A 12,934-nucleotide genomic window follows, 5' to 3' on the forward strand; every position below is an offset into this window, starting at 1 on the left:
CACCTTCCTATGCACTACAAAAAAAAAAAAAAAAACTTCCTTTCGGCTCTTTTTTGCACTTGCATCTATTTAGTCAATATTTGGTGTCATTATTATTGTTAAGACTAACAATCACAGCAACTTAAATGATATTAATAAATCTATGACATTAACAAACATAAGCAGCAACAAACAGAAACAGAAACACCTGCGCATATATCATTTTGCAGGGCTCTGGATTAAGTCTATTTGTTATTTCTACAATTTAGTAAGACGTAAGGCAAGAAAGACGTTTTCATTTTATAGTCCACAGTTACAGCAACAGAAGCTGCAGCCTCAACATAACTGAGGATTATTCGTGACCCCTCTCCACCACAACATTAGTGCTGCCAGGCTGCAGTCCACCGATATCTGTGGACAAGGAACCGAGCGGCGGGCGTGGCTCCGCGGTTGCTTAGCAACCAGTGTCAACAGTTATAACCAGAGGGCTCTGGATTAAATGCTATGCTAGCTGTACAAAAGAACAAATTGCTATAGAACTACAATCATTTCCCACTACAAATAATGGAGGTAAGTATCCTTAAGATGTTTTACCTTGAAGGATTTAGAAAATACCATAACGTTGACGTTAATTGAACACAGTTACCGCTATTAAGCTGTAGCAGTTGACCGCAAAATAAAGTTGAAATTAGTTTGTTAGACCGTGTAGAAAGCAAACAACGTACTACTTAGCATGAAGCTGTTGTTAATTTCATACTCTGCGGTGTGTAAACCTGCTGCCTTCAACCTACTCCACTGTAAATGATCGATTCCAAACTCCGAACGTCATGTTAACCTAGAGTCAAACGTTCAGCCAGTGTCCGGTAACATGAGGCGACATGCTAACGCTAACGTGATTACTGGTAGACTTGCAATTTATGGCTTTGCTGTATTTCCAGGAGACAGGAACGGCAGGAGAGGACTATTTTGAGTCTTTGGAGGAGTTCCAGATGGTCCTCAATGAACTGGTTGGGGATGAGAGCATGGACAAGATCCGGGTGGAGTACCAGAAGCTCATCCATGCACTGAAGAAGTCCAGGGAGAATGAGAAGAGGCTAATGTCCAAATGCAGGGAGTTGAATGCAGAGATAGTCTCCACCTCAACCAAAGTTTCAACTGCCCTGAAACTGTCCCAAGAAGATGAAACAACAATAGCTTCACTAAAGAAGGTACTAGGCTACAATTTAGTGAAGAATGTCTTATGTATGATTTCTTTATGGTTCACTTAAGTTCACTCTAGAATTGTATAAAATAAATGACCAGAAATATCAGTTGATGGAGTTTGTGGTGTTTAGAAATTTGTTATTTTTGTCCAGCGTCAACTTTTTGCTCTAAATTTTCTTTGCACTCACTGTAGGAGTTGGATAAAGCTTGGAAAATGATTGATGCTGCTTATGATAAAGAGAAGAAAGACAAAGACACTATAAGGAATTTGAAAGAGGAAATTGCCAACTTAAAGCTGGCTGAACAACAGACTGGCTTCTCTACAGGCCAAGAGCAAAAGTGAGCAAATTGTCCGCCTCATGTTTTTAGAAATGTGTGTATGAATGGATCACTATCCATGGAACTAACTATCGTTTCTTTTTCAGTGATCTACTAAAAATGATTGAGGAGTTGACAAATGAGAGGGATCAGCTGCTAATATCTGTGGAGGGTCTGAGAGAAAAATTAAACAAGACCATTGCAACAAACCAGGAGTTAGAGGCTCAAAGAGATAGTGCCTTTAAGAAAGTTTCTGAGGTATATGGGACCAATTCTCACCAACTGAAATGTTTCTTGAAATACAAGTCTAATTATTCGACATGTTGGAATTGAAACAAGTAGCTTTTTTTGTAGAGACTTTAACTCCACCAAATCTGCCTTGGGATGCAAGACAAATTTCAGAAGAATATTCTGACAAAAATTGTAATCTAATCAAATTTTCCCACAGTTAGTGCTGTGGCCACTATAATATAATATACAATATTTAAAGGATATTACAATTTGACTTCAGGAAAAAAGTTTCAATAGGACCTATTTTAGACACCACTAGTTGAATTTTTTAAATTATAATTATTTACCTTCTGCTGTTTGAGTTTATATTTACTGCTTTGCTTAATCAGTGGAAATGAAATTAAACTGGGCTCTGAGGCCAACTTGCTGCTTCTCTGTGCATCTGCCCACCAGCTCCAGCAGGATCTCCAGGTACAACAGAATGAGATCTCCCGAGAAATGAGGCTGAAAGAAAAGCTGGGCCAGGAGGTGAAACAGCTGCACATTGACATGGAGTCCAAAATAGCGGAAATCAAAGCTCTGAATCTGCAGGGCCAAAGGGCCAAAGAGGAGCAGCAGAGACTGGAGCAGCAGCTGAAAGAGCTAAAGGTAAAAAACAGACTGGGTCTCCTTTTTCTGACTGTATGTTGTACTGTGTGCGACATTGTTCTTCTTAACCAAAGGATATATTTATACCTAGATATCGAATACACTGCACATATAATTGTGTTGTAATTGTTAATAACTTACTGTTACTGTACTTTTGTATGCAATAAACATAATTTCTCTCACACCTTTTTCCTCCCCTGACTGTGACAGACATTGATAGAACGATCCAACAAGGAGCTGGAGCAGATGCAGGTGAAGAATGCCAAACTGCAGCAGGAGTGTGGGCAGCTCTCACTGGCCAAAGATCATCTTTCTTTGGAAAATCACCAGATTGAAAATGAGCTCAGGGTACATGTTGATCCACTTACACACACATACACTTGTGATCAGTAGAGACACACCGCTGCCTGGTATGTAAAATAATACTCTATATCAGATGTATGGCTATGTATGTAAACTCTTTAACTGTGTGTGTGTGTGTGTTGAACATGAATAGGATAAACACAGTTGAAGTAGCAATTAAGTGAGCTCCTGATGCCTGATAATAGATAGAATGCCATGATAATGCCTTTTAAGCCACAAGGGGGCACTGCTCCAACATCAGATCACATAATGACCAAGTCAGAAAATTACTCTTTAAGTATCTAAGAGATGTGGTCATAGGGAAAGGATATGTTTGAGTTTCTGCCACCAGTGTCACATAATAGCCAGCCTCTTTTTTAATGCTTTCTCCTACTTGCGGATTGATGTATAATCCTTCATAAAATCCCTCCTGTCAGCTGAGAGAAGAGGAGGTAAGTCAGATGCGTCAGGAGGTTTCCAAACAAATAAGGATAAGAGAAGGCATCCAGAAGAAGATCCACCAAATGGAAGAGCACAAAGCTGATGCTGATGTACAGAAGGAGATACTTAAAGCTCAGATCACTGGGTTAGAGAAAGGTAAGGAAACCTGCCTTTTGTGCCATAGACAAACACATGCACTTTAAGACTGGGCAGCAGAAGGGACTGCAGAAAATGATAAATGTCAGTTTTAATAAGGAACGCAAGCAGAAGAGTCACCATGGATTTTTCGTTACTTTTTTTAAATTGTCTGGAGCGTTCTGGTTTCCCCCTCACATGCCAAAGACATGCAGTTAGGTTAACTGCTGACTCTAAATTTGTAATGAGTATACAACATTGTTTAAATATTTTTTCCACATTTAGTGCTGTGGGCACTATCGTTTTTATCAAACCAGAAATAAAATCTGTACATTATTTAAAGGTTATTATAGTTTGGCTTCAGTAGGACTTATTTTAGACACAACTAATTCAAATTATTTATTATTATTTTAATATTTACTGCTTTGGTTAATGAGTGGAAATGAAATTAAACTGGGCTCTGAGGCCAACTTCCTCATTGTCTGTGTATCTGCCCACCAGCTCTAGCAGGAGCTCCAGGTACGACAGAATGGGGCTACTAAGAAATGAGGCTGAAGGAAAAGCTGGTTAACTGGCGACTCTAAATTACCCATAGGTGTAATTATAATGTATTATAAGTATGGTTTTTCTATATATATGTCAAGATAAGCACTTTAGATAATGGATGGATTGCAATTGCTGTAGAGAAGTATCCCTTCACAGCCTGTATGGACAAGGGAAAGAACTACTGTATAATTATATTTTTTATTTTATGGTAATTTAGTTATTTTGCTGTGTCATGAGACTCAAGTGTCCACTGAGGAAGATAAATAACATATAGTCCACATACACACACAGGCATGCATGTGTGTATTTCTTGCATATAGAAGAAAATGCCTGTGTACAGTACACATGTAGTGAATGTTAGCAACTATGCTGAGAAAAAAGCTGAAAGTGATAGGAAACCCTAATTAACAAAAGATAATTTGAAAACCTAATTTTTCTATGTAATTAAAATACTATGATCATCTCATTCTGTCTCAGTGGAAATAGTATGAATGCATCTAAAATGGAAGCTGCTAAAATTCTGAATTTTTTAAAATGCCCAATTCTTCAAATACTGTCACCAGAGTGACAGGAAAAATACAAAACGAAACATACTTTCATATTGATTCTTCTGTCCATCTCTTTGTTTAGCTTTCTATTATATCTATCACTTTTTCACATTCATAGTGCCTCACCCCTGTTCTAGTCTTTGTATTGGTACTGGATATTTGTTGCCACTCCATTGGTTTTCCTCTATGATGTAAAAATAAAGCTTTTTGACTGCATGATATTTTTTTCAGACATCACTATGGAATTTTGATCAAGTAAATCACTTTACCAATATTGAATTCAACTAGTTGATATGAAAACATCCAACACATTTGCTTAAACTATAAATGCAGTGTCCTTTCACTCATGCAGACCTCGAATCATCGCAAAAGCAAGTGGAATCTGATAAGAAAGCTATAGATGAGCTGATCAGAGAGAGAGACTTTATAAATAAGGTATGTGCTGCACTTTGACCCACACGATGGTTCTTTTCCTGTATTCTAGTTCTTACCAGCTCACAGTTCTGTCTGGTTGCGGTACAAAATGATTATAATGTAAACCACACTGCCTGCTTCTAAATAGAATTTTGTATTGTATTGTATTTAGTGCTTATCCTTATTTTTCAATAGAACATGATCAAAGCTACACAGTCGACTGAGAAACAGCAGGACATTGTGAAGTTCCTTGAACAGGACAAGAAAACCCTAGAACATGAAATCAGCGGTTACCGCCAGGAGGCCCAGAAGCAGCGCAAGATCATCCAACAGTTGGAGAAAGAACGTGACCGCTACATCAATGAGACCAGCAGCCTCATGCATAAGGCATAGACTTTATGTGTGAACTAATCTTCATAATACAAGATGAGTTTAAGTTATTTATGGGAACCTGGCAACAATCTTTACTTGTCTTGTTACCTCCTTTCTACAGGTGCAGCAAAAAATGAATGACGTTGAAGTTAAAGAGATGGAGATATTTGATTGGAAGAAGAAGGTCACAGAGGCAGAATGCAAACTCAAACAGCAGGAGAACCTGCTAGAGGCAGCTGTGTCTGAAAGGAACCTCTACAGCAAAAACCTCATTGAGGCTCAGGTACAGTAGGAGTCATGTCTTCCTGTCACCTAATGTTCACTAATAAATAAAGGCTGGATGGATGAATGAATGAATCCATAGCGGATCTAAAATGTGTCAGTTAATCCTTCATGTAAAGAGTCAGATGGGCTGTGGCCCAGGTGTAGACAAATAAAAAGGTTGTGCATGTTAGAAAAACCAGAGTTTGTGTTTCTATTCTGGATTTGCTAGTTCTCACATCTGAGGTTGTCTTTTACATTTTTTTACTCCCTTTCCCTCCCTTTTTATTGTCTCTGTGCTTCAGGAAGACATTGCAGAGATGAAGAGGAAGATGAAGACCATGAACAACCAGGTCACTCGGCTGAGAGATGAGATCACTGGGAAGGAGCTGGCTCTCTCCAAGGAACAGCAGGAGTACAAGCGCTTAGAAAAGGATAATGATGCCCTAAAGGTATTGGAGTCATCATCATAAAGAGTTGTAACATTTAGCCCTTTAGTCATTTTAAATTTTCATGTAAATATATTTCCTCTATATGTAAAATAAAAACCAGTAATGCCTGTGTGTGTACTCATCTCTGTGTACTGCTACAGGGGGAGGTGCAGATGAACAAGCAGCAGCTGGAGGAAGCAAAGCAGCGTATCAACAGTCAAAAAGCAGAACAGCAACTACTGCAGAAGATTATAGCCGATGCAGATGCTGAGCAGATCCAACAGAAGAAACAACTAGAACAAGTAAAGATGCAGAAGGGAGACAGAACAAAGGGTATAGTAGAGTAAATGACCCTAAGAGAGACTGGAATCTGATTATTTGTTGGTGAAACTTCTCTCTAGGTGATCAGAGAGCGGGACAACTTGGGAAAACTGCTGCTTCGACGCAATGATGAGCGTTCGCTGCTGTATGAGAAGATCAGGATCCAGCATTCAATCCTGAGCAAAGGTGACTTTCATTACAACCAACGAATGGAAGACATCCGCCTGCTCAAACTTGAGATTAAAAGACTTCAGCGCAAGAAAAGCATCCTTGACAAGACCGTACCCAACACAGAGGAGCTGAGGTAAAGGAAAAAAAGCAACAAGAAGGATAAACAGAATATAGAATAGACAAGCAGTAAGTAGTGTAGACTTTTCTATTAGAAGTATAGCAAAGTTCGGAAGTCAAGCTTTTATTCATCAATGTACAGTTAAGCCAGGTGATGATGCATAATGTGTAATATTATGGAAGTGCTGCATGAAAGATCACCAAGTTGTGTTGCAGGCGGGAGCTGTTCAATCTGCAGAGGGAACTGATTAGAGAAAGAATGAGAAACACTGTCCTGGAGGAACAGCTGAAGCCCATAAATATTCACCGATGGAGACGACTGGAGGTGACTAAGAAGTGTCTGTGTGGGCTACGCCGGAGCCAGCACTGCCCTTACCTGCTACATCTGTTCCTCTTAATCTGACATGAACATTTTTGGTGTTTAGTTTATGTGAAAAACTACTTAAAAGATCCAAGCAGAGTAACTCATCTATCATAAGAAAAAAAGATCAGATCATTAACATCCTGTAAACCACTCTCCCCTTCAGGGCAGTGACCCCAGCAAATACGAGCTCATCCAGAAGATTCAGTCATTACAGAAACGGCTGATCACTAAGACCCAAGAGCTGGAGGAACGAGAACTGCTGTTACAGGTAAAGGTTCATCTTTCTTCATTGTCTCCTCTGGTGTTTACAAGTGCACTTACAAATACTGTACACGTCTCCTTGGATTAATTAGGATTATCACTTAAACCTCTTCCTCTCTTTTGTCACTGCAGTCAAGTGGCAACAAAAAAAGAAGGAACTTTAAATGAGCATCATTTAAAAGTTTTTTGTGATTACAACTTAAACCACAATAGAAAAATAAGTAACTTTTATTGAAAACTAAAAAGGAGGAAGTAATGTTGAGAATGAATTGTATTTGAGGCAGCAGGACGATGTATTTTAGAGTTAACAGCACTAAAGTAAAATGACATTTTCAGTCATCAAAAAATGATATTTAATGTTTTTTGTACAAATGTTGAGCTATGAAAATGGTCTATTATTTGGACATACTGTACACAGTGTATTTGGTAATAAATTCCATGTAGGTTTTTGTCTTTCATGAGATTTATTGACTATAAGAAAAATATAGAATAAACCCAGACTGATCCATATACAATATAGAAATGATATCAAAGGAGTCTTTTGCTGCTTAGCAGTCATATTCAAACTGGGGCTGAAAACCTTGAACAAAGATTCAAGGTTTATGCAGTATTGTAGTATGTGTACAATATTCAGCGTTTTAAAAAACGCTGATCTTTCCTCAGCAAAATGTAGATCACAGGGGAGCTGTGCATGCTCTTCAGCTAGCAGGACCTATGGCACAGTTTGGGGAATCAAGATAACTGTAACATGAGACTCACAATTAAGGCAGCCAGAGGTGGGTGCACATAAATGTAGCATAGAGGCGTCAATAATCAGACTAGGCAATTTGAGTCATACATTTTGTACACTCACTCAGCCACTCTCCTTTTTTCTTTACAAATCTCACTATAACTTGAAACATTTCTTCCCATTTTTTCCACCAAGGAAAAGGAGAAGCTGTATGTGGAGCTGAAGCACATTCTGGCCCGGCAACCGGGTCCAGAGGCAGCTGAACAGCTGCAGCAGTGCCAGTGGACCATCAGGGAGAGAACCAAAAAGCTCAAGGTCTCTATTAAATGTTATTCCACACATCCCATCATTTTTTCCCTGTTGCTTTTTTAAATTAATATTTTATTATTTTCATTATTAATTATCATTTTCTTATGATACATTTTTTTGTATCTGATCATATTTTGTTTTTCAAAACAAACTATGTTTGTGTCACTTAAGGCAGTTAAAGACAATGTCTTTACTTACTTTATACATGGACTTATACAGTTATTTGTTCTAGCAGTTCACCTTTACACTTGTTTATATATGTGTGTTTGGTGTGTGACTATTTTGTTCTGATCTCACAGTTGTTAATAGCAGAGCTGAGAACGCTCGACTCAAAGATGAATGAGTACAAAAGTGAAAATCAGAGATTGGCCAATGAGCTAGCAAACATCAAGAAGAAGTACTTTAGTCAGAAAAAGCTCCACAGGTGAGGTCAATCTAAAATTTTTTGCATTTTAACAAACAGACTAAGCAGCAATGATGAGTACAAAATGCTGAGTTTGCGAAGCGGTGGTGTTCATTCTGGTGACCTGGAGCTCTGTGTGTCTCCTCAGTGAACAGAAGATGAAGACCAAAGTGGAGCAGCTGGAACCTCTTCCCCAGCTTAGCAGCAAGCCTCACTTCACTGGAGGAGGCTTCAAAATTGACAACCCTGTGAAAAAATAATGGCCCTTATTACAGAACATTTTTATTATTCAATCAGCTTTTAGTCACTGGAAACAAAAACTGTCCATCATAATCTCAGGTGGTATTTACCACCAAGTTTTTAAACATCACTTTACGCTTAAACAGCCTAATAATGTTCCTGCTTATTTCAGGTTAAAAACCCTCAACGTGACGTCCGTTTGTTTTGTTATTACTTTTTGGTTGCAGATTTAAACTTCTGACAAATTGTGCAATACCCTAAAAACAGAGTTTACCAAATCACTTCTAAGCATAGCATTGGCTCTGTATGGGATGCTGAGGTTCTTTTATTCATCTGTTCATGTAAAGTGTTTTACATGATGAGTGTAATGTAACTCCTCCAACGTGCACCTTTTTGTTGTTTCGGCTTATGCTACAAGTTCAGGATCGCCACAGCACATCATAGCCCCAAATGTGGATTTGGAAAAGTTTTTACGCCGGATGCGCTTCCTGACAAAACCCTCCCCAATTTCTAACGGGCTTGGGACCAGCACTGTGCAGCTAGAGATGGGCTTTTGGGGGTTCAGTGTCTTGCCCAGGGACACTTCAACATGTGGTCAGGAGAGCAGGGCACAAAACCTGAGCTCGGACACAATTTGTTCAAGCTTTTTTAATATTAATTCAAATATTGTTATGAGTAAACTAACGTGACAGTGGATGTGCAGCTTAGACAGAGGCTGATACTACAACCATCTAGAATGACTTGTCCTCACCAGTTTTAAAATTCTACATTCTACATGTTAATTCATTCAGCCTTGTCATTTGGCCCACCAGCCATATGGACTTTGTTTATTTATATCAACTGTGTGATCTGATATTTATTTTGTGTCTTTTGACACATAAAGCACTTTGAGAGAACTTTTATTTTCTTAATCTATGTGCATTGCATGAGATCTTACTAAAAGCCCCAAAATATAGGCTGTTCAGAAAGCTCTGACAGCCAAAGATGTAATAAAGAAATGATACATATTACACATACACATACATAGGATTTAGTGGCTTTGCCATGGCTGACATTTAAGGCAAATGTTTGAACACGGAGTGAAGACACACATTAAAAAAAAATAAAAATTTACCTCAAGTAAGGTTGTGTCTGTACCAGAAATCTCATCTGATTAAATGCATTAATCAAACTAACTATGTAAATAAATAAATATTTTAATTATGCGCTATGAAAATCTGCACAATGCAGATCACAGATTGTCAGAATTAACTCATGCAGATTAAAAATCTACACACAATTCAACAATATTTAACTTAATATTGTTGATAGCATAAATGAACAAGTTTAGTCCAGATGTGTTTCACATGTGCCTTATACATTTATGCAGAAATTAAAAAAGTTCAGGCCTTGTTTAGTCCAATTTATGTACAGATTAAAGAAGAAATCAAAAATCAAAAACATCAAAAATCTTATATCTTACTATTGACACGATGTCCCAATATTCACCATTAGATGTCAGCAAAATATCAACTAGGCAACATTATTTCCAGTTAGACTTTTCTTTTTTGACCTGTTAAACCATTTAAAACTAATAGTATAGGAATCCACACAAATAGAAGCAAACATGTACAACTCAGTATGAGTAAAGCATTAAGATATATTTTAAGAAACTTTTTCTAAATCTTAAAATCAACTTTGATAAATAATGTGATTTATGATTTGTCAGTGTAAATTTCATATATGTAACAGTACTGTTTCCTAACATAACTAACATAACTTTCCTTTTCTATTTACAGTACATACATACATCAGGTGATGTTGCCTGATTTCAATGTTCTTGTTTTTATTACTGTCTATTTTTGTTATTAGAAAATACGAATAAAATAGCTTGGAAAAATTAAAACAATGTTATTTGCTGCCAATAAGACTCAAGTGTTCTAAAACAACCAGTCAGTACATGATTGTTTAATGTTCATGGGCCTCTCTTTGGCCAGTGCCCCACAGATGACTATAGGCTACAAAATCAGAAATTATTACAAATTTTGAAACAATAAACAGTAATTCATTCCAAATGAAGAAAGTTAACTTCATAGTTATTTTGCAATTTATACTTTACTTGTAAAATGTCTTAGTAGCTCCTCACCTCTTGTTGATTTAAAGGGGGCACCACACATTCTGGTTTTAATGTGGCTAAGCAACAGTATACACACACGCACACTACTCACAAAAAGTCAGGGAAATTTGACTTTCAGGTGAAATTTCAGAATGCACCTAAAATGCACTACAACCTTTACAGGTGAACTTAATTTGACCTCTAAACTTTTGATTACACATGTCCAGCTGTTCAATGTGGCAGTAATTATTACATAACATGCTGTTCTCTAACAAAGTGATGAACCCGCAAAAATCACAACGTGATTTATAGCTCATGCCTGATCCACAAATCGACCACTAAACATTCTAGTTAGGTGACAATTTGTATTCCTGTATTATTTTGTAATCCTCTCATCATACATTTTTGACATCCTGAGACCAAGACGACACCTAATAACAGAGAAGTTTTGTTGTTGTGGTATACCCACCACTTTTGTTTCAAGAAATTGTTTGCGATGAAGAAATTACCATTGCATGCTTCTACCTAAATGCCCTACTTTCATGATATCATAATATCACTCTAGCATGAACTTTTTCCATTTTCCAAACATTTCACCCAAAAGTTGATTTTCCCTTAACGTTTTGCAAGTAGTGTATATTTACACACACACATTATTCTACTTATCCCTAACTACAGAAATTCCATGAAATCATCACTCTCTCATTAAAAGTCTTTATAGACAATGCAGGTCACGATCTTAGGACTCCTGCAGTATGTTGCTAAATACATGTTCTGTATTCAAGTTCTAACACACAGACAGGTACACTGAGGTTTAGACAAACGAGGCTGCAGCTGCTTGTTAACAAAGTGGAAGAGTGAAATCACCTAAACACAACTTTGTTGTTTTCCTGTATGAACACACTAGTTAGTGAGGTGTATATTCATCTCATTGACACTGTGATTGTCAATTACATCAATTACATCACATTAACAGTGGAGTTAAGAAGGTGCAGCTGCAGTTATTGCTAATACAATGAAGTGTGGATGTTTCCACAACTATACAAATAAGACATTTTATATAGCTACAGCATCTCCACTTGTGTACAATTTGCTAAAACGAGTACAGAAGCCAACTCTGGTTCTATTTACAGTAGTCTTTGCCCCATTAATCCATAACCATGGCAATCAGTGTCTGAGCAATGCTAGGCTTTGTGAGCTACGTTGCCATGGTAATGGGAGGCCTCCGACAGGCCACATCTTTTTCTCCTTTTCTTTTCCTTGTGTGTGTGTGGACAGAGCAGCTGCTTAATGAAGTTGGTTTCAGTGGGCTTGGATGTTTCCAAGATGCGTTTCACACTTTATGCATATACATACATTTTCATAATTGTGTGTACTGTTATCGTTTTCTTAAACATAAAGCGCATGCTTGTGTGCGTAAGTATGTTCTATGTTTTGTGGGGGTTTTGTTTATAGTGTATAACTCAGCAGGTATGCACAGCTCCTCCTGTGAACTCACGTCATGTTTTCAGTGAATCAGTCTACAGCTTCTCTCTGACTTTGCCTGGTTGTGTCTGCTTGCCAATTTATGAAATGAGATCTATTATAGGAAGACAAAACACTTTTCCCTACGGATGATTTGCTAATCACCAGCATCTTTAGTAGTCACAGCCGCAGTAAATCATGCTAGAACTGTTATATGTATGTATGATATATGTTTTAGAATATGTGTACAACATTTACTAGTCTCTAAAACCCAACCATTAGGTTGGGAAGTGCAGGGTGCTCCAAGCCTCACAGATAGTCATATTATTATATTCCTCCGTCTGAGAGCACTCTGGGTGTGATAAAGTATGTGAACTGTTCCTACAGGCTTTAAGAGGGGAAATATAAATCCAGATCAGGGACTATGCAGATTTTAATGCACAGTGATAAAGTGCATGGTAATGTCAAGATAATTTTACAATTTTAAGTATATTTTATGTTATTTTATTTATGTATTTATTTATTTATATCTGTGGCACTGTTCAAGCTAGGCAGATGTACAAGAGTGCTACCTTGCTACAGACCCATCT

General features: G+C 37.6%; 1 protein-coding gene across 2 annotated transcripts; it reads left to right on the forward strand.

Annotated features, from left to right (window-relative positions):
• The first annotated feature begins 435 nt into the window (after positions 1-435).
• Positions 436-11,525, forward strand: cfap58 (cilia and flagella associated protein 58). Of its 2 annotated transcripts, XM_067494860.1 has the most exons (18): positions 436-549; positions 918-1,187; positions 1,376-1,521; positions 1,608-1,758; positions 2,185-2,379; positions 2,590-2,727; positions 3,159-3,318; positions 4,744-4,826; positions 5,001-5,192; positions 5,299-5,460; positions 5,744-5,890; positions 6,031-6,171; positions 6,271-6,494; positions 6,695-6,803; positions 7,006-7,110; positions 8,029-8,148; positions 8,442-8,566; positions 8,694-11,525. In XM_067494860.1, exons 1-18 carry the CDS (start codon positions 544-546, stop codon positions 8,803-8,805), a joined length of 2,586 nt encoding a protein of 861 aa, XP_067350961.1. In that variant the 5' UTR covers positions 436-543; the 3' UTR covers positions 8,806-11,525. The 2 variants fall into 2 exon arrangements, with proteins under 2 accessions (XP_067350961.1, XP_067350960.1); XM_067494859.1 differs by lacking the exon at positions 436-549 and having other exon boundaries at positions 576-1,187.
• The last annotated feature ends 1,409 nt before the right edge of the window (positions 11,526-12,934 follow it).

Source organism: Channa argus, chromosome 24 (genome assembly GCF_033026475.1).
Source record: "Channa argus isolate prfri chromosome 24, Channa argus male v1.0, whole genome shotgun sequence".
NCBI classification, from domain to species: domain Eukaryota; kingdom Metazoa; phylum Chordata; class Actinopteri; order Anabantiformes; family Channidae; genus Channa; species Channa argus.